We start from the raw sequence: 23971 nt of genomic DNA, 5'->3' as shown, positions 1-23971 counted from the left end.
TTTTGTTGCAGTAATTGGTAACGCGTATAAAATAACAAAATATCGTAGAGTAGCGTAAGAACATTTAACAAATTATCGATTTTTCGTTGTTCTGCTGTTTTAATCAAATTTAGTTTTCACATCTGTTCTTTTTTAAATATATAGATTGTTTCAACATTAAAAAAAATTATTTTAAGTTAAACTAAATTTAAAATATTTAAAAACATGTTTTATCAACTAATTTTGGTCTTATCCTTTGCAGCCTACAGTTTGGGTAAGTCTATATATGTTAACTTAGTTAATACATCATAAATTTATATGTGGATATTTTAGAAAAATAAGAATATAAATAAATATTTATGTTTTTAGCAGCCAACAACATTACTGATTGCATGGATGGAACTTGGGGTGAAGATTGTTTAAATATTTGCGGAGAATGTTTTATCAAAGAAGGAGGTAACCAAACTCTTATATTTTATTGCTATTTTTGTTTTAAAATAAGTGTTTTGTTAGCAAACACCAGATTACATAAAATATTTAAAAATGTAATATATTGAGTTAAAAACCTAATTTAAATACAGCCACAACACCAAAATGTAATCCAATTAATGGTAAATGTGAAGATGGTTGTCAGGGAGGTTATTCTGGTACAAATTGTGAACAGGCATTGTGTACTGAATGTGGTGCTGAATTTTGTTTAGCACCAGACTTTTGCGGAAACTGTGGAAGCCTTTCAAAAGTTTCACCAAATTGTGAAGGTAATCTTCTGCCCTTTTTAATCTCTTTTCGCCTTATTAAAAACAATGTAACTTTATTTAAATAATTTGGGGCCATGTTTTTGATTATAAATTTTTAATTTTTTGAAACAGATATTCGCCTTAGAGGACTGTTGGGTGCTTTAATTGCTTTTATTGTAATAACATCTGCCATTTCTTTTTGTGGATTTGGATCAATTTGGTACAAACGTCACCACATGGTTGCTCTCTAGGCATAATGTTCTGACCAGTTTAAAATAGTAAAGTAGGGTTAAACCAATAATTACTTTAACCCCTTAACTATATTTTTAATTCTTGTATTAATCATGAAAATTATTAAATGCAATTTAAAAGTTTTACCATGACACTTTATTATTTTAAAAAATATCTCATTTTTATTGTAATATGCAAGCTAAGCATTTTAAAAATCATCTTCAATGTTCTTTTTTTAAAAATTATTTTAAACTGTGTGTATTTAAAAAGCCCTTAACGTAGTAAATCATCAACCTTATTTAAACCATATTTTATCATAATTTATGGTACATAATGCAGATACTGTTTTAGTAAATAAGTGTTACGTGTTTGTATGATATAATATGTCCACACTGTATTTTAATTGCTAGTAATTAAAATCATATAATTTTCAAATATTTTTGTAATCGTATGAAATACATTAATTTTTAAGTATACGTTATAGTAAATGTATTAAATAGCTTTATAAAGTAACATGAAAAATAGGTTTAGATTTAATGGAATTCACACGTTTATACTAATTTAATTAAAGTAAGTTAAAAGTTCATACATTGGTGTTGAAAACGCACGCATTTATTCTGCTATTGCTATGAACGCGTTTATACAACCGCACCAATATTTCAATTAAAGTTAATCCAATGTTTAAACAGATGTTAAATTAACGTTAAAACCTTTATTGGTTAATTGGGCATAATTTGTTTCAATTAACAGCTTAACATATAAAATGTTAATTTTTTTTTATCGGCCATATTTGACCCCATTTATTTTAAAATATAGTTAATTATTAAACTAACAAATCGCGCGCAAAACTACTGCAAGCTTTGGTTGGAAGCCGTTTAAAGTGGTTTCCATATGATAAATGTTTTTCAATTATATTAAATTCTACAAACAAATATAAATAAATAAAAGTAAAATCTAATTATATAATATAGGTTATTTCCCTGGTTAAACATACAACTTATGGCTTTTTCGAATGCATGGGCGGATAACAAAGTGAGGGTTTTTTGTGACTTTACTAACGGATTGACGTCAACTTATTACGTTAGAACGTTTATTACATAACGCAATATACTTATTTAGTGGGACGAACACCTATCTATAGTTTCTGACACTAAAAACCCCTGTTTGTTGGGGGTTAAGAAGATTATTTAAGAAAGTGGATGTCTGGTCGTAATATATAGTCGCAACATACACAATCTCCGCGTTTTACTTGCGTCCCACACTTCTACATAAAATAAACAAAAGCCTAAGGTTTATGACATGCCTAATATTTAGTCATTTAGTAGTTATTTTTCTACCATCTGACCATTGCTAAATTAACCTAACGTTTAAACTTTAACGTCTGAAATTTTTTTTTATTTAGTTTGTTCGTACCACAAAACTATTCTTTAACCTAAGAATTATTTCCCAAAATAGACATTTTAAAATTTAGGTATTTTTGTTGTACATTACTTAAAATGGAAAGTGAAGCAGAAAGAACAAATCGATTATTGATAAAATGTATAAAATTCGAAAAAACAAGGTTGGCAGAACTTAAAACCAATAAAAAAGTAAGTGAAGACAAAAGAGAGGTTGCCTTGAAACATAAAATTTTGGAAAAATTAAAAAACACTAACATGCCGACATTAGGCGTTCCAATAAACATTCAGCTTTTCATTGAAAAAGCAATGGAAAGCCGAGGGCCTTTCAGTTTTTCATGTTACCCTACTTGGACCATTTATACGACGAAAGAAGTTGTACAAGAACGATTTAATTTTTCCATGGAATGCCAGAATATAATAGTTGGTCATGCAATTGCAAAAGAACATAAGACATTACATGATTATGGTATAAAGAAGGCAAGTGATGTATTATATGTTTATGTATCAAAACCTAAACAATCAACAAATGAGGATCATTTGGTTTTACTTGACGATAAAATTTCAGATGAAGACCTTGGAAAAAATTCTATCAGAAATACAGATTATGTAGAAAATGTTAACACAGAATACTTATTTGAACCAGAAGAAAATCCGATTGTTCTTGCAGATTTCACAGTAAATTCAAATGTGAATACAGATATAAGCAATAAACAGCCTGAATCTACTTCACACCAAAGTTTAAGCGTGTCTGTTAATGAGTTACTTTCCATGAAATCAGAATGTAATGACCCTGAACCATTACAGAGTAAAGTAGAAGGTTGGATATGTGAGAAATGTACTTCTATTAATGAACCCACAAGACCAGGTTGCTTAATGTGTTCCGCATCTAGACCAGAAGATTACCAACCCCCACCAAATTATGTTCCTTCATTGGCAGAAAAGTCTAGAATTAATGAAGAGAAAAGGGCGGATGAAGCTTTGAAACTCGAACAACAAAAACAAGAGGAAAATCGTTTTTTGAATTATGAGCAACACCAATCAGCAATGAGGCAGAGTATAAGTTTATCTCCGGACTCAATTGATTGTGCGATTTGTTTAAATACAATAAAACCAGGGGAAGCAGTTCAACTAAAAGAATGTTTGCATGCTTTTTGTAAAAATTGCATTCGCCAGCATGCCATTATGAGTGAAGATGCAATGGTTAAATGTCCTTTTGTAGATGATAATTATGCATGTCAATATTATCTTCAAGAGCGAGAAATTAGAGAGTTACTAAACCCTGAAGAATTTAAGAAATATTTGAAAAAAGGCTTGTCTATTGCAGAAAAGCAAATGAAAAATAGTTACCACTGTGCAACACCAGATTGTAACGGCTGGTGTCTGTATGATGATGGTGTAAATACCTTCCTATGTCCAGCATGTAAAACAGTAAATTGTTTAACCTGTAAAGCAGTGCACAAAAATATGAATTGTGTGGAGTATCAAAAAGATTTAGCCAGTAGAGCATTAACTGATGATGATGCAAGAAAAACAAATGACATGTTGCAACAAATGTTGTCTTCTGATGATGCTATGCACTGCCCACAATGTAACATAATTATTTTGAGAAAAAGTGGTTGTGATTGGATAAGGTGTACAATGTGCAAACTTGAGATTTGTTGGGTGACAAAGGGTAGGAGGTGGGGGCCAAATGGGAAGAATGACATTAGCGGAGGTTGCAGATGTCGTGTGAACAATAAAAAATGTCACCCAGACTGTGTTAACTGTCATTAGCTAAATAATATAAACATGTTTTTTAACCATACAATATCATTTTTAATAATGAAATATTTTTTTCCTAAGCTTATTTTAGTATTATTCAGCTATTCTTTGTATTTTATTAAATAAAAACATGGTATATATACATATTTATATCTATACTAAACAACTTGTTTATTAATATTTCTAAAAAAAACATCAAATTGCACTTTACAAAACACTAAAAATTGCAACCATTACAACAAATATAAACACAACTTAATATTCGAAAAGCTTAAAGAAAAAAAATGTTGCACTTTTAATAAATTATTTAAACAAAACTATAATGAAAAATATACATATTTACATATCAATTTTTAAAAAAATTAAAAGTTTTCGAGCTAAAAGTACCAAAATAAAAAAAATGCACCGATTGCATTGATAACAGTAGTAACCAACATTTACAATTAAAACATTTATAAAAAAGAAAACAATTTTAAATATTTTAAAAACTGGGCAGTACCTATTCTAAAAAGGTGATATAATTTGATATATAAAATTTATGGCACTCCAAATTTACAAGTTATGTGTAAAATAAGCTAATTACATTTTGGCATATAAATCTACTTTTAATAGCTTTTCAGTATAAATATCTATCATAACTTAGGTATATAGTATTTAACTATGTGCAATAAAAATAGTTTGTGCAAAAACGAATAAACAATACCTGCATAAGGCAGGTTTTTTCTAATCATGATAAACAGTAGGCTACACACTACATATATTTATTATTAGCAAACTAAAGATCCCAACTAAACAGGTGATGTTTTACAAGCATGTCACGAACTCCTTCACGCAAAGATTCCTTAGACTAGAAATAAATTTAAATCATTTATCAAAAAAAGTATATACCAAATATTATTTAGCTGTGCAAAAGCTAAACAGGGTTACAATAGGTAAAAATTAAACTTTGGTCAACCAACCTGTTTTTTCTTAGGTAGTTCCCAATCAGGTGGAAGATAAAAAGTAAATTTTGAGAGAACTCTTAGCTCACATTTAATTTGTACCCAACCAGGCGATAAAAGAAATGACCAAGGGTGATACCATTTCTTTACAACCGGTAGGCAAGTGCACAAAACTTCAAGCCACAAGTGGAGAACCTGTTCACTAAAATAAATTTCAAGTTGTTTAGATTGAATTTCTTAAACCTTCTTAAAAAAATTGGTTTTTGTATAGTAAACAAATACTTACTTCAGTCCGTGACAAATTAATGAGCGGAACTTAACATCCATTTGAGCATGGGCATTGTTGTGTGACATGTTTACAGCTTGAATACACTTAAAAATATATAAAACAATAAATTCAAAAAATAAAAATAAACAAAATTTTAAGTTTAAAATAAGAAAAAGTGTACATTGATGAACTTAACTTACTCTGTAAAGTAATTCTTCAGGTGTTAACACTTTGCCATCTTCGTCCAATCTGTTAAATAAATTTTACAGCTTTATAAAATTTAAAAATAAAAAAGAGTTAAGCAAGTTATCCACCTGTAAGTTTTGCACAGCACAAGTCTTGAGAACACTGATTCGAAATCCTTTTTGACTTCATGCATGGCAGATTCTTCAATAAATTGCCAAGAATGACAGGAACTACCAAGTAATATTGGTCGCCTTAAACCATGTTCAAATATGGCTCCCAAAGCTGGGCATAACCTGGAAAAAAGTTTAACAAATTGAGGCAACGAAGTATTGTTGATTCTTTCTCCTGACGTTATAAAAAATTTAATAGGGACCATCCACATTTGTAGATGGAAATTATTTGTAAAAAAATGGATTGCTGGAATATTGATGTTATTGGGTGAGTTATACTCAACAAACTTACATTCCTCGGACTAAATCAGTAATAGATTCGTTTATACTTCCATCACCAGCTGCATTGTACTACAAAAAAGAAACTTGTTTAACAGTTTGTTTTTTGAATGAATAAAATTTTAATGATGTATATTTCTTTATAACCAACCGTTTTACTTCTTTCATCCAACAATTCCACAAACTTTGCAGGAAACCAACCCTGCAGACCATTTAATTCACCAACCCAACAATGTTCATCTCTCATACTTATTATCTTAGGTGGACAAAAATAATTTAAACTACAAAATTTATAAATGGGAATGTGTACAACAGTGAATAAAAATTTAACCTTTAAAATTTTTACAGTTCAAATACTATTGAACCCCTAGAATTTAATATACAAATGTATGTCTATATTATAAAATGTTTACTGTCATTCGTAAAAAAGATAATACAAACCGTTATAACATCATTTTTCTTGAATCCCAACTCATCATCATCATTCCTTTCAAAATCGAGCAAAGCTTTGGCACGTTGTCGCTTCATTCTGCTGACGTTCATGTATTCATCATGGTCATTCATGTGACTTTCCGGAGTGTAGTCAGGGACCAAATCCTGTTTTATAAAACTTAAGATTTAAGTCACCAAAATTTTAACCCACACCACTGTTTTAGGTTATATATATGAAGGCTATATAAAATTAGGTGATGGTAAAAACCTTATAACCACCATAACAAAGTTACAATTTAAATTATCTTTTTAACTTTAGTGTATCAGAATAGGTATTTTACAAACCAGTAACCGACAACATTTGTACTACTTAAAAAACAGATATTTAAACAATATTTTGCAATAAAAACAACATACTTCTTCCCGAATAGGATCTCTTCTCTGAAAGTGATTTATAATATTCCTAATTGCTTGTTTTAAGTCTGATACCAATTCTGTTTGCTTGATATTTTTTGCTTTTAAGTTTTCAAAATCTTCGTCAACTGTGCTACCTGTTTATAAAAAAATATATTTTAAGCGATTAAATTATTCGTTACATAAAAAAAAAATTTTAGATAATGTTTGATATTTTTACCTGAAAAAAGTTTGCCAATAAAAGATTTTCTTCTAATCATTTGTTTTCGAGGTTGCTGTTAATAAGAACATTTTTGTAATTTGTTGTTTTCGAATAAGTAACGTTTTTAAAATACACTCTATTTTAAAATTTTTCTAAAAAAATAAAAATTATACAACAATTTTTCGGACTATTTAATAGAAAGATTAATAATAAATAAATGTACCTTTTGTTCTGCCATTATTTCTTTTCCATGTTCAGAGAGAAGATAACTTTGATGTTTTGTTCGGTGAGTGTCAAGAACAACAGAGCTCAAAGAACCAGCAGTTTTGTATGAGTTCTAAAATTTTTTTTAGATACATTGAAAACTGCATAGAATATACTAACAAAATGTAATACAACAAAAGCACAATATTTTCTTCTTATATAAAAAGGAAAAAAAAATTAAAAATTTATTCTTTGTTTAAATTTACCATCATAAGTTCGTCCACGTCATCAATTAAACTTGGAATGTCAGAAAGTGCGTTAAAAATATCAGCAGAGTTATCAGAAGAACAAAGAAAGGCTTCCTAAAATATTATATTAATAATATTAACAGCTATTATTGTTCGAAAACTATAAAATAAAATACATAATTTTTTTACCAATTCTGTTATAAATTTCTAGTATTAATAATTCAAAAGTATTAATAATTCAAATTCTAATCAGAAAAACTGGTACCTTCATTTTAAGCATCCCAATTGCTACTTTAAACAAAATAATTGAACCATCCAAGAAAAAATGATCCCAAACACGAAGCAAGACCTTAGTGTGCAACACACCAGCGTATAGAGTTATAAACCAGTGTAGAGTTACAAGAGAGAGTTCTGAAAGAGAAATTAAAGAATGCATCAGTTTGGGTGAGGAATTTGTACACTCACAAATTATCAAGCCTTGAATATAAAAATTATGTTCTTCTTTAACACTTAAAAGATTTTGGCTGAAAATTAATAATTTACTTTTAAAAATATAATTTTGTCAAAATTTGTCAATATCTGCAAATTTGCTATAGATAGGCAAGTATTGTTTAAAAAATTTGTGCAAAGTTTATGCAAAACAAACGCAATTTTACCTATATCATGTTCTTGTAAAACCTTATCAACATCTGGTAAAAATTGGACAAGAATTTGTCTTAAGACTCTCTGATCAGCATGCACCCCAAACAAACTTGTTCCAAAGTAGGATCCGGGGACAAGATCCTCTATGATGGCACACATCATCCAGAACACCTTTTCCTCCTCCAGGAAGAATAACAGATGCGAAATGATCTTATAAGAAAATGTTAAAATGTTTTTTTTTTCAAAATTATAATGCAACACAGTTATTATAATATAAGGTTTTAAAAAAAGATTTGCAAAAACTTTATGTAAGCATACCATTCCTGTTCCTTGACAGTAACCATTATCAGGGTAAAGCCATGCCAACCCTCTTAAAATATTTCTAAGCCTAAAACAACAGCTTTTTAGAACTTTCTTTTTGGTTAAAGTGATCTTTGAATTTATACAAAAAAAATAATAACAAAAGGTTAGAAAATTAATCAAAATAAGAAATATATAATAATAAAACCTAGCTTACATAGGAATTCCGGGACTGTCCATACATGAAAAGCAGGCATTGTTTGGAATTGTACGAAGAAGATCTTTTTCTATTGCTTTCGAAGCAGCCATGTTGCTTTTGGAACTAGCTTCAACTATTTCCAGGTAGGTCATTTTGCTGTTTGCTTTCTTTTGTAATGCCCCAGACAGCCTTAACCAAATCTAGACAGATAACATAATATAAACATAACTCTATATAAAACATGCATCTTAAAAAATAAAATAAAATTACCTCAGCCCTCATACTATGTGGAATTCCATTTTTGACTAAATTTTCCAACTTCTCAGACCTAGGTAGAGATGATCCAATATTGTCCCATGTTAAATGATCTTCTACCTAATTTAACAAAGTCTTGTAATACATAAAAATATATACAATAAATACAAATACTTAGAAAAAGCATTTATATGAAACACTAAAAAAACAATAGCTAAACTTAAATTCATTTTAAATGTATTAAATAGTCAAACAAGTTAAGTTAGAACTTAAATCCTTTGTACATACAATTTATTAAATATATAATAAATAAACTTGAACATAGTTGTTAATATTTTTCACACCTCACTGTTCAAGGTGAATTCCAAATAAGCTTGCCACTGAAGTTTTTGCTGATTATCATCTGCAATTGGTACACCTAAAATTTTTTTACTGTTCGGCTCAGCTTCGTCTAATGAAATGCAAATTAATAAAATAAATTGTTACACATTGTAAATGTGTCTTTTATAATGACAAGTAGAGTTATTGTACCTTCTTCATCTATTCGAAAGCCAAACTCATCATATCTGTATTCAGGTTGGGAGAATGACTTGTCAACCTGTAACCGTAAAAATGATTATAGAAACATATTACAACTTATTGTGTGATGTGAACATATAACAATATTTAAAAAAAATAATCGCCATCTCAAAATAAGGTATATATAGCATTAAAAATATATTCAGTTGACACCACCTTCTAAAGTAAGCTTGTCAATCATATAATCACATTAAGCCGCCTAGTTATTGTTAAGGTACATGAAAATAAAAATATTGAAGGGTTTTGTTTGCGATTAATGCGTGTATTTGTGCATTCTTACAAATAGTGCAGGTTTTTGCCATTTAACAATTTAGAGAAACGTTTTGACCAGACTGCTAGACCACATACCAGTATGGTCCAACCATTATCGATTTTTTGGTCCGACTGTTATTGAAACTATAAGACTATGCAAAAAAATATAAAGGCTATATTATAACAAAATAAAAAATATAATTATAACAAAATAAAAAATATAAAGGCTATATTATAACAAAATGTTTTTAGCAGACTATGCCACTAATTTTAATTTTTCTATTAATTACCTTAGGTATTTGTTCAACTATTGACGATGGAACGATTGATGGTATAAGTGCTGAAAATGGTTCTCCTAACCTTAATTTCTTGTAATTATTTTGAATCGAAATATCCATAATTCAAAATTGTATAGAATAAAGGCAGACAGATAACCTTACAACCTCGAAAAACCAAATGTAAGAAAATTTTCATTAGCATTTAGCTAGACGATTTTATTTGATCGTTAACGTCATCGTGCGGTAGAAAACAATAAATAAACCAACTTTTTCAAGAAAAGGATTTTTTATAAAACTAAAATATGTTTTGAATATTTAGATTAATGTAATAATAATTATGGTTCGAAATCTTAGATTTCGAAACATATTGTTATTGTCAGTGTATTTATTATGGTTCGAAATCTTAGATTTCGAAACATATTGTTATTGTCCGTATATTTATTATTATTTTTATTTTTATTCTTACTAATCCGAATTTTGAAATCGAATAACTTTTGTTCTTTAAAACTAAAAGTTCTAAATTTTTAGTATGTTTGTTATTATCCCAACGAATCGCAAACCTCTTATTTACAACTTTTAATTATCACTAATTACTAATTAATATATTTTATTATTAAAATTAAAAGATTAAAATTTCTGAAATTTTAATATGTTGCTGGTATTATTATTTTGTATGTTGCTATTTAAAATGAAGATTTAACTCTAGCTAAATATCGTTTAATCATTATTTTTGTTTTTTTATAAAATAATGAATCAGTGTGAGTTTAACGCGTGAATAATTTAATAACGTTCTGGTCGCCGTCAAAAATCGTCCTTATCGCTGTCCATTAAAGTAAAAAATAATGGTTGAAAATTTAAGTAAAATGTTAAAATATAAGTAAAAAATGTGTAAAATTTTTGTTTTAATTGTTTTGTTATTATTATATTTCAATACTTGATTACTAAAAATTAAGATCTGTATTTTGCTTTTAAATTTAGTTTACTTTTATATTACAATATCAATGAGTGCGTGTTCGCTTGTTAAAATTAGGTTTAAATATAAAAAAGTTCATATTTAAATTTATAATTTAATTAATAAACCTACTAAATAAATTATATTTATAAAAAAGAATCAAACGATTTCGAACCATATTTTATTTATCAAATAAATCTAGTTATTATTGTTTTTATTCTTTCTAGTCAGAATTTTGAAAGACGATAACTTTTGTTCTTTAAATCTAAAAGTTCTAAATTTTTAGTATGTTTGTTATTATCCCAACGAATCGCAAACCTCCTATTTACGACATTTAATTATTACTAATTACTAATTAATATATTTTATTATTAAAATTTAAATGTTAAATTTTCTGAAATTTTAATATGTTGTTGCTATTATTATTATTATTTTGTATGTTGCTGTTTAAAATAAATATTTAACTTTAGCTAATTATCGTTTAATTATTTTGGGTTTATTTATAAAATAATGGATCAGAGTGAGTTTAACGCTTGAATGATTTAATAGCGTTCTGGTCGCCGTCAAATATCGTCTTTTTCGCTGTCTGAGTTGAAGTAAAAAGTATTGGTTGAAAGTATAAGTAAAATATGAAAATCTAAGTTAAATGTGTGTAAAAGTTTCTACTCAAAAACGGTATAAAAATTAATTTTTGGTTGTTTATAATAAATATTAATTGCTTGTTTTTTATTAAAAATCAAATCAATATTTGGTTGTTACATTTTTATTGATTTAAAATCATGATACAAATGGTAAATTTTATAAAATCTCCATAATATTGTGCAAAGAACATTTATTCGATAATTATATTATAAAGTTTAATACATAAATTGGAATTTTGTGTTGGTTAAATGAATTTTTATCGCGTTGGTTATGCTCTATTTTTTCTTTGTTTAATAAGTTTTATCTTTTCTTATTTTTAGGGTCGCGGGACTGGACTAGTTTTATTTCTATTGTTCTAGTATTTAAATTTATAATTTATTTAATAAACTTACTAAATAAATTATATTTATAAAAAGAATCAAACGATTTCGAACCATATTTTATTTATCAAATAAATCTAGTTGCCTTTATTAAACTAAACGTGTTTTTGACAATGTTATTATGTTGATTTTTCTACTTTATCTACAAAGCGGCTAAACAAAACGCTAAAGCAGAAGTTTTTTGTTTATTTTGTCAAGAAATTATGGTATTTTTTATTTTGTGGAAATTAATAGTAATATAATGCCATTTAAAATAAAATTTGGTGCGCATCCTTCCTGACTTAATAATTCTGCGACGCTAAAACGAGTTATTAAAAACAAATTGATTAATAGTAATATAAAGGGTAGTATATTTACGCTTTAGATACTGGTTAAATACCAAAATGTAAGCATAAACTCTATGTTTTACAGAATTTCAAAGCATAGGTTCAATAATGAAATTTGAGAAGTTATATTGGTTCATTAAATCAAAAGTTTTATTTGTACATGTGATAACTCAATCAATTTTATATGTTCCTTTGTATGTGATTTGGTATATAATACTGCAGGTAAATAAGTATATATTTCGCAATAAATTTATATTTTTATTGACAAATTCATGCAATTTTTAACAAAAAATGATTTGTTATAAAACTTAGACTATATAGTTTTCAGTAAAATATTTGTGTTAATCAAGTCTTATATTTTAGCCTGTTCGACTTGTCTCGGTTAAAACTTATCAGTGGTTGCTGGAAATTTTATGGGACTCCATTCTTTGCGCAGCTGGTCATTCTTTAGATTTAGCTGGTCACAGAGGTAAACAAAGGCGTTTTAACTATTCTAAAATGCCCAATGTGATTAAAAAAATATAATCATTAGAACTTTTTAATTTAATTAATACTAAATAAACACTTTAAGTTCACATGTTTGGTGATAATTGGAAAAAGTGTATCCATGATGAGGCTGTACTGCTGTTAAATCACCAAGGAATGACAGATGTGGTTTTACCAATGCGAATTTTTCATGGACAGGTTCGTGCATTTAATTTATCAGGCTAAACAATCTGATGTGTTAAATTTAAAAAAACATTCATTAATTCTATTTTTAGAGTAATAATTATTTATGTTCGCGAATAAGATGGATAGCAGATTGGATTGTAAAATTTTCATATGTCGGTTTTATATTCTTGTTAAGAGGAGACTTTTTTTTAGTACAAGTAAGTTAAATTTTTTGCATATTTCTAAATCAAAACATATACGTATAGTTTTTTAAATAAATGTGATGTAAAAATAAATCAGTATGTGTGTAACAAAGCTTTGACTAAATATGTTTATATAAAATAGAAACCCGATGCAGAAAGGTTTTCTTTATTTTTCAAAGATGATCTCACGACGGTGATTAATCAGCAACAACGATTGCTTCAAGAAAATATAATCAAAAACTTTTCTGAACGAAATAGCAAATGGATTCTTTTATTTCCCGAAGGCGGGTTTTTATCAAAGAGAAAAGCGGGAAGTCAGCGGTATTTGTTCTTATAGTTTTGCCTGAAACAAACATAACAACAATAAAACAAATACGAAAACAAAGCCTTTAAAAAAGGAAAATTACAATTTTTAATTGTTTTAAGGTATGCAGCAAAAAACAATCTTCCAATTTTAGAACACGTATGTTTGCCTCGCATCGGTTGTTTTAACACAATTATCAACACTTTAGGAATAAAACAGGAGAATAATTCAACATCATACCAAGGTAAACCTATTTTTTAAAGTGGTGTTTTTAAAAATTAAAATAATTACTATTAATTATAATTTAGGAATCAGAAAGGATACAACTGCTCAACAGCGGCTAAAATGGATCGTTGACTTAACTGTTGCCTATAAAGAAAAAAGACCGATGAACATGGTACACTTTTTTACTGGGAGTGCAGGCCCGAAAAACATATACATTTATGTTCGGTAATGTTAAATAGGTTTAAATAGTATCTAAATCGGCCTAGGCCATGTTTAAATAATAATTGTGTTTAGTTTATTAAATAAATATAAATTTTGCTTTACACACTGTTTTACGATTTTTGGTCATAGATTTTACTTTAACTTTTAACGTTTAGGGTATTTATCAAGAATGACCTTAATTAAACCTAAGTTAGACTTAATAATTTTTCCAATAAAAAAGGTTAGTCATATATAACATGCATATGTTAACTAAAACAAATATATCTGTGTTTAGTGTTATTCCAGCTAGTAATATAATCGATACAGCAAAAAACTTGGAAGACCAAGAAGCCACTGTTACAAAATGGTTGCAAAATCTGTTTATTGAAAAAAATCAACTTTTAAAAGATTTTTACAAATATGGCCAGTTTAAGACTGATGCAAAAAAGATTGAACTACCATATAACTGGGGGCAATATGTTGGAATACATATATTTTTAGTGGTGAATTACATTGCTCTCTTTCAAATATTTTTTTAATCTAATTTGTTTATGTAAAAAGCAGCTTAGTGAAACTAAACAAGTTTATAGCCTGTTACCGATTTGCTTTTATTTATATATATTCACAGCGCCTTATTATAACATTATTATAACACATTTAAAAATGACATGCTCGTTCATAATATATCAGAAAATGCTTAAACGTTACAATTTGGATTTAAATTTTATTTTGTTTTATTGAAAACTTTGATTTAAGTAACATCAATTAAGTAAATATCACAACGTTATGTTAGTTAAATCATATACGGTTAATTAATTGCACACAGTAATTGCAGGAACTATATACAACACAGTAGCTAATACATCTGTTTATGGCTTTAATATATACACATTAGACATAACCTGAACTTTATTTAAAAAAAGGGTTTTTCCTAGATTTATTAATCAGTTTTAAAATGTCTCCCTTTTAAACTACCGCACTAAATGTGGTATTAAGCGACTGCTCAAACTTTCAATATTTAATTTAGTTAGCAGAAATAATCAGAAAAAACTAAAATAGGTTATTTGTTAAAAACAATAATGATAATGATGTTTTTATTGTATTACTGTTTGTGCATTGTTTTTTTTCTGGTTGTGTTCTATTATATTAAAACTTTTCCGCAAGTTATCAATAGTTATAAAAATATGGTGTACCGGAAGCATAAAAAATTACCAACAACCGGATAGTTAACAACCCCTTTACATGAAAAACTCATATAATCGAGTACCACAAAACTTGTTATTGTTTAAATTAGCAAATTTGAAAAACGTTAAACGCTCTGAAAAACGCAACATAAACATATTACCGTAAAAACCAACCAGACAACAAGGTGTCGTATTACATGCCATTGGTTTTCTAAAGTTGGAGGTCTGAGATTAATTTTATTAGATTTTATTAAAAAAGGGGTTGGGCTTACAAAACTTGACTGGTCAGCTGGTACTTGTGGGAGAAATAGGAGAAATAGAATGGGCATATACGAAATTATTTTTTTTAACTAATTGACTACTAAAAAATTAACTGACTGATAAACAAATATTCTGCAGATTAAAACAAGGATCGACCTAGTAAACTATTAAAAGTGGCGTTTGATTGCTGTGTCAGTTTATTTTACTAGTTTAACATGAAGTTCAAAGTTAAATCGTTAATTTTGCTTTTGAAAATAATAATTCAGAACATAGTGTTCCCTCCCATATACGTATGGTGGTATATCATTTTACAGGTAACAATCTTTTAAAAAAATGTAAAATTGTATAATATTTGGTTTTAAATTGGCACAGTTCCATGTTATTATATTAAGGTTTTCAAATATGTCATATTTTGCCGGAAAACCAAGTGTAAAAACTTTATGTTGGAATGTTTATATTTTTTTACTATGTTAAGTGTGTAAAATAGGTACATAAGGGGTGGTACTTAACATGTTAATGTGTCTACTGTTTTAAGGCTTATTTATGCTGTATTAAAGAAATATTATTTAAAGTTATTTATTTGTAAAACAAATGTTTTTGCAGCCCATAAAATGTATCTCAGTATCTTATTACTGGAAGTTAGAAGGAATATTGTTTGACTGTTACTTAAGTATAGTTGCATCTTGGCCAGAATTAGCCGGACATAAAAGTAAGTATACAAATTTTTGCAAACAATTGTTGTTATAATATTTAATTTTATGCCGATATATAATATTTAATTCCTTAAACCCAAATTTGCAATTTTTTAGTTATTTTAGAATATATATGAATATGTTTCAACACATTAGAAGTATAAAATATTTTGGTATACTTTAGTATTTAAGTAACAATGTTTTTTGTTTGTTTTGTTAGTTTATTGGACTGGTGATGACTGGAAAAAATGTATAAACGATGAAACTCTAGTAATGGCCAATCATCGAAGCCCAAATGATATTGGCGTTTTGATGAGACACTTTCACGTCAGTAGTTTTATAATTTCATTCAAGTTCTAATTTAAATAAATTTCTAAATTTTCAAAACTAGGGTAACTAATAAAAAAATTTTCCATAGGGAAACAATATGTTGTTTTCAAAAGTAAACTGGATTATGGATTGGATTTTGCAATTCTCAAATTTTGGTCTAGTGGCAAAGATGCATGGAGATTTTTTCTTAATGCAAGTAAGTCAATCTCCTGTTACCAGTAAAAACTTATTTGTTAATTAAAAATATTATTAATAAATAGGTTCCAATTACTATTTTATTGGTATAAGTTACAGTTAAACTAATGATGTTTAAATTAAATTGGCTACAGGCACCTGACGCAAAAAAATTTAAATCATTTTTAAAACATGACGTTAATGAAGTGGTTAGCAAGCAACCTGATCTGTTGCAAAAAAATCTAATACAAAACTTTGATACACGAAATCATAAATGGGTTATTCTATTTCCAGAAGGTGGATTTTACAGAAAACGGTTACCAGGCAGCCAAAGGTATTTTTTCTTGTGAATAGATTTAAAGTCATTTAAAAAATGTTAAGTTGGACATTGGGTCAAAAATTTGTTGTTTACGGGAGCTAATGTTCTTTATATTTTTTACTTTAAAAGATTTGCCAGAAAAAATAATCTGCCCATTTTGGAACAAGTGTGCCTGCCTCGAGTTGGTTGTTTTAAAACAATTGTTGACACTTTGGGTTTAAAGAAGAACAACGGTTGTGAAAAAGATGTATATTTCATGGGTAATTTATTAAATGTTTTTTTTTTAAATGTTGCTCATTATTATGTTAAATTTACATATTATTGTTTTTGAAGGTTATAAATTTTTTTTAGGCCTAAGAGACGGAAAAAATTTAAATCCTAAACCTTTAAAGTGGATTATTGATGTTACAATTGCTTACAAACAGCCTTTGAGCATTCCTGAATTTATGCTAGGGTATTATGGTCCAAAAAATATCTACCTTCACACACGGTTAGTTGTGTTAAAATTTTACGAAATTATTTCTTACTTTTTTATTCAAAAAATCTAAATGTATTCTATAAATTTAAACAAAAAAATCTTGTTTATTTTAGTGTAAGGTTGGCTACTGATATGATAGACAACACCACTCAAATGGAAAAATGGCAAACTACACAAACAAACTGGTTACATAACCTTTACATTGAAAAAGACAAACTTCTTGAAGATTTTTATAAAAATGGTTGTTTCTCTGACAATAATAATGCTGGTGTAAAAGAAAATATTACCCCGTATTTGTGGAAACAATTATTAGGGACCCATTTTTTTGTTGCAGCATCATATTTACTCATATATAAAATGTACTGTGTACTTCTCTATATACTTTAAGTTGTAAAATTGGTTCAATTTAGGATTTTAAAAGTCTGTATTATTTTTAAGTGCCTTACACAATTTTGTTATTTTTTGTGCTGTATAAAGTTGCACAAAGCATTACAATTGTAATATTTTAATTATGATTATATACTATACATGTGGTGCTAGAACGTGCCTTTTTTAAAGTATATACTTGTGAAAAAACACTAAATATACAACTACATCCTAAATGCACAATTAATAACACAACTAGTTTATGATTAATGTGTCATTTGTTTATGCATTACACTAACGGTGTCTGTAAAAGTTATTATTTGAAAAATCACTAGTAATTAGCAAAAAACTTTTAGGAACATATTATTTTTAGTAATTATGTAATTACAGTTGAAATTATTTGCACTACATTTTATTTTATGTACTATGCATGTTTATGTGATATTTTTAAGTAATGAAATTAATCAACATTTGATCCTACATGTAAATTCTTTTTTTGACAAAAATTTAATTTTTTATGTTTTGTTTTTCATATGAGTCACTATTCAGTATTCAATAAATGTTTAACAGGTAACTGTTATAAAGCTTTTGACTATTATTTATATTAAACATTAATTAATTATTTTTAGATATGTCAGCTGTTAGGTATAAGGCAATACCCACATCAGATACTGATAATGAATTAACAGAAGAGATTAGTTTTGTTCAAGATCCAATTGGTTCACAGGAAAATGATCCTACTATAGTTTCATCTAGCGAAAGTAATGGAAAAAAATGTCACTATTACAAAGCATATATTTATGCTGCAGTATCCTGCTTGTTTTTCGCATCTGGATCCACTCTTGTAAAACTTACGAAAAATTCTTTAAAGTCTCAACAACTTGCCTTTATAAGGTCATTTGTGCAGCTGATTTATTGCTTTGTTATTGTTCTAGTAAATCGGTAAGTTGAAGTAAACCATTAAAAAATGTATTTCTTTTGCACCAAAGTAAGTTATATTTTTGCAAATTTTTATTTATTAGATTATCTTTCTGGAGCTGTTTTCAATGGAAAACAAGAGTATTTCTAACCTTGCGAGGTATATGTGGATCTCTAGCAATGTTGTTTTATTTTTTTGCTTTTCAAAACATGCCAGTTGGTGATGCATCGGCAATAGTTTTTAGTTCACCGATATATACAACACTGTTGGCATGTATCTTTTTGAAGGAACCTTGTGGATTTGTAGAAATTGTTGCCTTACTAATTTCTATTGTAGGTGTGGTTTTGATAACAAAGCCAGTTTTTATTATCAACATTTTGTTGAACAATAATAAAAACGAAAGCATGTCAATGAATTTCATTGTAAATAGTACCAACCATTCAAATTTTAACTACACCAATTCTTTAGAAGTAATTGATTCAAATGAAATGAATTACAATCTAGTATTAGGAACAGCATCTGCAATATTGGGATCGATGTTGGCTTCTGGTAGTTTTATTTGCTTACGTTTAATTTCGAAAGTTCATTACACAATTCCTATTATATATTTGTCATTATTCGGAATAGCTTTTTCTTCATTGTGGATGTTGATTCAAAAGAGTTTTCCTCTTCCAACATCTAGTGTGCCTTGGATTTATGGTATTTTAGTTGGTATTTGTGGAATATGTGGTCAAGTTTTATTGACAAAAGCATTTCAGGTATTTTAAGTTCTTAAAAGGTATTACTATTAATATAAAAACTAATTTTCCCTATTTTATTTTTAGAGCGAAAATGCTGGTCCTGTCTCCATTGTACGCCAACTGGATATTGTTATTGCCTATATATATCAAATTTTAATTTTCCATGACTCATTATCTTTATCCAGCTCATTTGGAACCTTGTTTGTTATAGGAGGAAGCATAATCACAGTGTTAAAGAAATGGTGGAAAACTAAATAGATTAGTTGATAGATGTTTTCCTGATGTGTTATTTAGTTTATCTCCTATGCAATATACACTGTCATCATTATTAAAAATTCTTTGTAAAAATTGTTTCGGTTTATTTTGCATAAAAAAGCATGCATAAGCAGTGGAATACTTAAAGAAGTCATGAAAATAAGCGAGAGATATTTAAACATTTTATTAAATAAAAAGTCAAAAGTACAGAATAGTGTTAATCTTCAGACATTGGATATAAAAGTAAAAAAGGGGTTAAAATACTGCATTGTTGTTATATTATTAACTAAAAAGTGGATTTTTAAAGTTCAGTTTTCACTGTTTCGGTTTTGTTGACATCCTCCCAAATTGAGGAAGTTTCAGTATCGCTGAAATAATTTTCTTGTCCTGAATATTAAAAAAGTCACAAGTAAAAATCTGTGTTTATGGTATGGGTAATAAAAATAGTAAAAAAACTCACCTGTGTAATGTGTCGGATAAACTAAAAGAGGTTCAGTTGAAAATGCTTTTAGATTTCGAACCGGATAACTATCCATATAAGTTTGACTACAAAAAGTTTCATTTTAAACTTATTTTGAAATCTTATAAATTTTCATTACATTAAAAAAATCAATGTTATCATAACTTAATCTAAACTACATACTTTAAAAAATTATATCTCTAACAAAATTTACATTGGATGTTTGTTAAACATGATGGGCAAATATTCATCAACTGGTACCATTTTGCCTAGAGGCTTCCCAGCTAAAAGTTTAGCTGCACCTGATTGTGATAATAAATAACCTAGAGTCCAGAAAGAGTAGTCAGCTTCCACCAACAAACTTGCACCTTCTACCTCCAATTCCGGTTCCTTAAGTTGCATTCTTTTTCGGCCAATATAACTAGAACATAAATATATCAGTTTCAAAATAATTTTGCAATATATTGTCAACTGCATTACACTAAAAATGAACTTTAAAAACATAATTTGAAATCTGTAAGATATATTAAATACAAAAAGTTTAAGTAAAAACAATTAATTTATTATTTAATATACACATACATAAGATCCCACTCCAAATCAATATCATTGACCTGATCCATTACCATCTCAAGTCGTCTGTTAAAATGCTTTTCAAACCTCACATCATCTTCCAATACAATTACTTGCTGATAATTTTTTTTCATCATCTAAAATAAAAAAATGTTATAATTAAGGTTTCAAAATTTTTGTATATATTTGTTATCTATTAAACTAAGCATTCTTACCTCTTGCCATATAAAATAATGTGATAGAAAACAGCCTATTTCACCCCTTGTCAGTGTTCTAGGGTGATACGGATCAATAAAACCCGGTAGCATATCAATCCCCATTTTTTTAAGGTAAGTTGTATTTAGATTTCTGGATATATAAATAAGTTTATGATAAAAATCTTTAAATAAACGTTTTTATATTGGTAAGGTTGTTTACTTGCTATCTATTGCCTTAAAATGCTTGAATGCAATTCCTTGCAAATCCAACACCCTCTTCATTCTGTAAAACCGATCTTTTCTTCTAACTAGATTGATCATGTAAATCTAAAACAAAATATCGATTAAAGTGACAATCAAAATAAAAATATAGACTGAAAGTTGTTGATTTTCACTTACCTCATCAAATCCTAGTTTAGATTTTATTGATTCAACTTCCAAAGATTTAAATGGTTCAATTTCAATTCCAATTCCAACTGGTGGTTCAGCTTTAAAAGTAATAAAAATTCTTATAGGCTACTATAAACATCAAACTTTTAATACTTTATATTACAAGTGTATATATTTAGCAATTCTTACTCATCACTTCCATTAACAAATGAATAAAAGTTTCAATATCATCAACCAAAGTTTGATGTGGTTGTAACGGCACTGGAAGAAAGCCGTACACAAAACGATTGTCTACATAAAGATCAATGCCTGTAATATTAAAAATTGGTCTTAAATAAAAAACAGGTGACAACTTAATAACATTAAAGATGTAGTAAAGTGGAAGTAAAATGTCCTTTTAAAGTTACCTGCTGCTTTGGCATTAATAGAAAATACAATAATGTCATCAATCACTAAGTTATATTCCTTGCGAATAGGCCAAAATAAAATGTTTTTTGCCTTTTTCTTTGTTAAATCAATAAGAAAAGTGGAATGAATCATTGGAACTTTAAAAGTACCAAGTTTTTCACGCTTTTTGATAGGAAAATAGTCCTCTGTGCGTACATAATATCCCTTTAAAAAGAATTTTGGTAAAACTTTCTGATGAATTTTTGTAAAACTTTCCAAAAACTTTTCTGAATGTCTGTTATTTACTTAACCTAGATAGTAGGTAATTAATTTACTGCATTATTCAAAGTATTTGCTTATAACCAGCTTTTATTTTCACACTTATTTGTCAATGCAAACAGAATGTTAAGTAAACTTGACAATGCCTCACTTTTTAACTATTACCTGTTCACTTTGTCCACACCAAAAATTAGAATAACTACTAAATGTGGTAAGAGCTGGGGCAACAACAAGTTTGTCAGTTGAAATCAGTTGCCAAATTGTATATGGATTTATAAGAAAATTGTCCACATCAGTAAACTTAAAATAAAAAAAACTCTTTAATTTAATTAGAACCTACCAAGCCGTGTTTCAGTAATTTTAACAAAAACATTATAAGTTAACTAATAGCGAATGAATTATAACCATTTTTTTATTCACCAAAATATAATCTGCCCAATTATCTCTTGCTTTATCCAAAGCTTCTTGGCGAAGTTTAAGTAGCCTTGAATATCTTTCCTCAGTCCAATCCATATTTGATTTCTGGTTCTCATAATACCTTAAAAACAATACAAGTTAAAAAGGTGAGCCCACCAAAGTGTTTTATATAAAAAAATATACTGTTGTGTACTAAAATAAAATTTTGATTATAAATAATGTTTTTTTGAGTTTAAATGTATATATATATATAATTAAAAAAAAATAAAAAACAACAAAATTACCAATTAAATTCAGGTTCTTCCAAGGTTATTTTATGATATTCTTTCGATACGATTTCTATCCATCTTTTTAATACTGAAGAAGAATTGTCGCTGTTATGGTCTGTTACTATCCTAAATAAATTTAAAAAAAGTTTTACTTTGGTTCAAATTTAACTAATTTTTTTTTTTAAAAGATAGAAGTAACTTAACATTACAAAATACAATCAACAATTAATTTACCAAAGTGACATTCTTTTCTTCGGGTAGTTTTGTTGATACAACAAATTTAAAAAATAAGGCAATGCATGCTCCTTATTTCTAACAAATAATGCAACAAATATGGTCGGTTCTTCCAAATCATAATCATGTTCAAAACCCGACATTTCCAAAGATTGAAACAATTCATTTTGATAAGCTAAAGATTTTTCTTCAAATGTTGAATGGGCTTGACTGTGAACCTGGTTACACTTTGCCCAAAATAGATATATAAAAATCCATATTATTGTTATCATATTGTATTTTTTATAATTCTGTAAATTTAAAAGATTTTAAATAATCCCTGTTTGCCCTGTCTGCCATTTTAAAACTTTTATAAAACATTTGTTATAGAACGAAAAATATTTTTAATAAATTGGATTTTATTTTATTGAAAATAAGCTTAAAAAGAATGCCTATAAAACTAACTGATTAACAGGACTAACGATTTTAAACTTCCCTCAATTACTAAAATAAAATTACACGTGACGTGTGAAAAGGTACTTTACCCTTTTTAAAAGGATAATTTAGGGTACCCGCAATTATAACAGCTGATCTATTTTATTTTTTAAATTTTTTGTTACAATTTATCTGTTATGCCATAGACTTTAACTTGCTTTTTCTAATTACAAAATTACTAAATAGGTTTGCATCTGTTTGCGTAACGTAATGTATATCCTCACCAACCATACCATATAACTGCAATAATGATCTGCTCTAACGGGGACGTCGGCAAACATCCAAAACTTTTTTTAGTGTTTCAAAATAACTTAAACGAGCAACTAGGCATTAGGTTGGTTTATAGATTTAAACAAACGATTTTTTAAGAAATCTAAACGCGTTGTTGGCACAATTTTGCGAAATATACATTTTTATGTCTTCAATATAATTTTTTTTCTTGTAATAAAAAATATTATATATGCGACTTGCGTTTAAGACAAAAAATAATTTGACAGCATTTAACAAAAAAAAAAAAAGATATATATACAAAAAATATAAAAAGTTTTCAAAAAAGTTTAATATCTTGTGTTTAGCTGGAATTAAATTCTGTAAGTAGAGGTAGCGTTTCCTTATCCTCCGTTGTGTGTGTTTTGTAATTTGAAAATTTAACCACAAAACATCAACAACTAAAGCTAGTCGGCTAAAAAAATAAAATAATAAAATAAAGGTTCTAAATTTAATATACGACAA

The 23971-nt window shown here is 27.7% G+C and overlaps 7 protein-coding genes across 10 annotated transcripts; 5 read left to right on the top strand and 2 right to left on the bottom strand.

Annotated features, from left to right (window-relative positions):
• Window positions 1–148: 148 nt before the first annotated feature.
• On the top strand, window positions 149–980 carry LOC145743456 (uncharacterized). Its single transcript, XM_082561421.1, has 4 exons — window positions 149–253; window positions 349–435; window positions 561–737; window positions 849–980. The coding sequence occupies exons 1-4, from the start codon at window positions 205–207 to the stop codon at window positions 965–967; spliced, it is 432 nt and encodes a 143-aa protein (XP_082417547.1). The 5' UTR covers window positions 149–204; the 3' UTR covers window positions 968–980.
• A 1374-nt stretch (window positions 981–2354) lies between these two features.
• On the top strand, window positions 2355–4176 carry LOC145742915 (ranBP-type and C3HC4-type zinc finger-containing protein 1-like). The gene has a single exon (XM_082560758.1). The coding sequence runs from the start codon at window positions 2444–2446 to the stop codon at window positions 4118–4120; it is 1677 nt and encodes a 558-aa protein (XP_082416884.1). The 5' UTR covers window positions 2355–2443; the 3' UTR covers window positions 4121–4176.
• Window positions 4177–4378: 202 nt separating this feature from the next.
• On the bottom strand, window positions 4379–10146 carry LOC145743670 (small G protein signaling modulator 3 homolog). The gene is made up of 20 exons (XM_082561702.1): window positions 9970–10146; window positions 9380–9446; window positions 9193–9299; window positions 8864–8968; window positions 8612–8793; window positions 8413–8482; window positions 8109–8304; window positions 7718–7863; window positions 7471–7566; window positions 7224–7337; window positions 7019–7073; window positions 6802–6935; window positions 6394–6549; window positions 6104–6208; window positions 5966–6024; window positions 5632–5796; window positions 5518–5566; window positions 5336–5421; window positions 5068–5251; window positions 4379–4955 (listed from the first exon to the last, which is right to left on the bottom strand). The coding sequence occupies exons 1-20, from the start codon at window positions 10075–10077 to the stop codon at window positions 4884–4886; spliced, it is 2256 nt and encodes a 751-aa protein (XP_082417828.1). The 5' UTR covers window positions 10078–10146; the 3' UTR covers window positions 4379–4883.
• A 2219-nt stretch (window positions 10147–12365) lies between these two features.
• Window positions 12366–14380, top strand: LOC145742212 (acyl-CoA:lysophosphatidylglycerol acyltransferase 1-like). The gene is made up of 8 exons (XM_082559999.1): window positions 12366–12479; window positions 12621–12726; window positions 12829–12941; window positions 13019–13126; window positions 13254–13432; window positions 13538–13659; window positions 13724–13865; window positions 14137–14380. The coding sequence occupies exons 1-8, from the start codon at window positions 12366–12368 to the stop codon at window positions 14378–14380; spliced, it is 1128 nt and encodes a 375-aa protein (XP_082416125.1).
• Window positions 14381–15296: 916 nt separating this feature from the next.
• On the top strand, window positions 15297–18147 carry LOC145743919 (acyl-CoA:lysophosphatidylglycerol acyltransferase 1-like). 2 transcript variants are annotated; one of them, XM_082561989.1, is made up of 8 exons: window positions 15297–15600; window positions 15890–15995; window positions 16199–16305; window positions 16397–16504; window positions 16638–16816; window positions 16931–17061; window positions 17135–17291; window positions 17393–18147. In XM_082561989.1, the coding sequence occupies exons 1-8, from the start codon at window positions 15502–15504 to the stop codon at window positions 17664–17666; spliced, it is 1161 nt and encodes a 386-aa protein (XP_082418115.1). In that variant the 5' UTR covers window positions 15297–15501; the 3' UTR covers window positions 17667–18147. The 2 variants fall into 2 exon arrangements, with proteins under 2 accessions (XP_082418115.1, XP_082418116.1); XM_082561990.1 differs by having other exon boundaries at window positions 17153–17291; window positions 17393–18142.
• Window positions 18148–18219: 72 nt separating this feature from the next.
• On the top strand, window positions 18220–19691 carry LOC145743920 (solute carrier family 35 member G1-like). Of its 3 annotated transcripts, none has more exons than XM_082561993.1 (4): window positions 18220–18587; window positions 18668–18723; window positions 19069–19322; window positions 19389–19691. In XM_082561993.1, the coding sequence occupies exons 1-4, from the start codon at window positions 18277–18279 to the stop codon at window positions 19560–19562; spliced, it is 795 nt and encodes a 264-aa protein (XP_082418119.1). In that variant the 5' UTR covers window positions 18220–18276; the 3' UTR covers window positions 19563–19691. The 3 variants fall into 3 exon arrangements, with proteins under 3 accessions (XP_082418119.1, XP_082418118.1, XP_082418117.1); XM_082561992.1 differs by having other exon boundaries at window positions 18668–19113; window positions 19192–19322; XM_082561991.1 differs by having other exon boundaries at window positions 18668–19322.
• Window positions 19664–23043, bottom strand: LOC145743918 (procollagen galactosyltransferase 2-like). The gene is made up of 13 exons (XM_082561988.1): window positions 22766–23043; window positions 22547–22657; window positions 22266–22383; window positions 22011–22145; window positions 21587–21791; window positions 21369–21488; window positions 21189–21277; window positions 21010–21116; window positions 20808–20940; window positions 20602–20729; window positions 20234–20440; window positions 20020–20105; window positions 19664–19946 (listed from the first exon to the last, which is right to left on the bottom strand). The coding sequence occupies exons 1-13, from the start codon at window positions 23035–23037 to the stop codon at window positions 19861–19863; spliced, it is 1797 nt and encodes a 598-aa protein (XP_082418114.1). The 5' UTR covers window positions 23038–23043; the 3' UTR covers window positions 19664–19860.
• Window positions 23044–23971: the final 928 nt, after the last annotated feature.

Source organism: Corella eumyota, chromosome 2 (assembly GCF_963082875.1).
Source record: "Corella eumyota chromosome 2, kaCorEumy4.1, whole genome shotgun sequence".
Classification (NCBI taxonomy): domain Eukaryota; kingdom Metazoa; phylum Chordata; class Ascidiacea; order Phlebobranchia; family Corellidae; genus Corella; species Corella eumyota.
The sequence above is the reverse complement of the archived record's forward strand: the minus strand, read 5'-3'. Positions and strand labels throughout refer to the sequence as shown.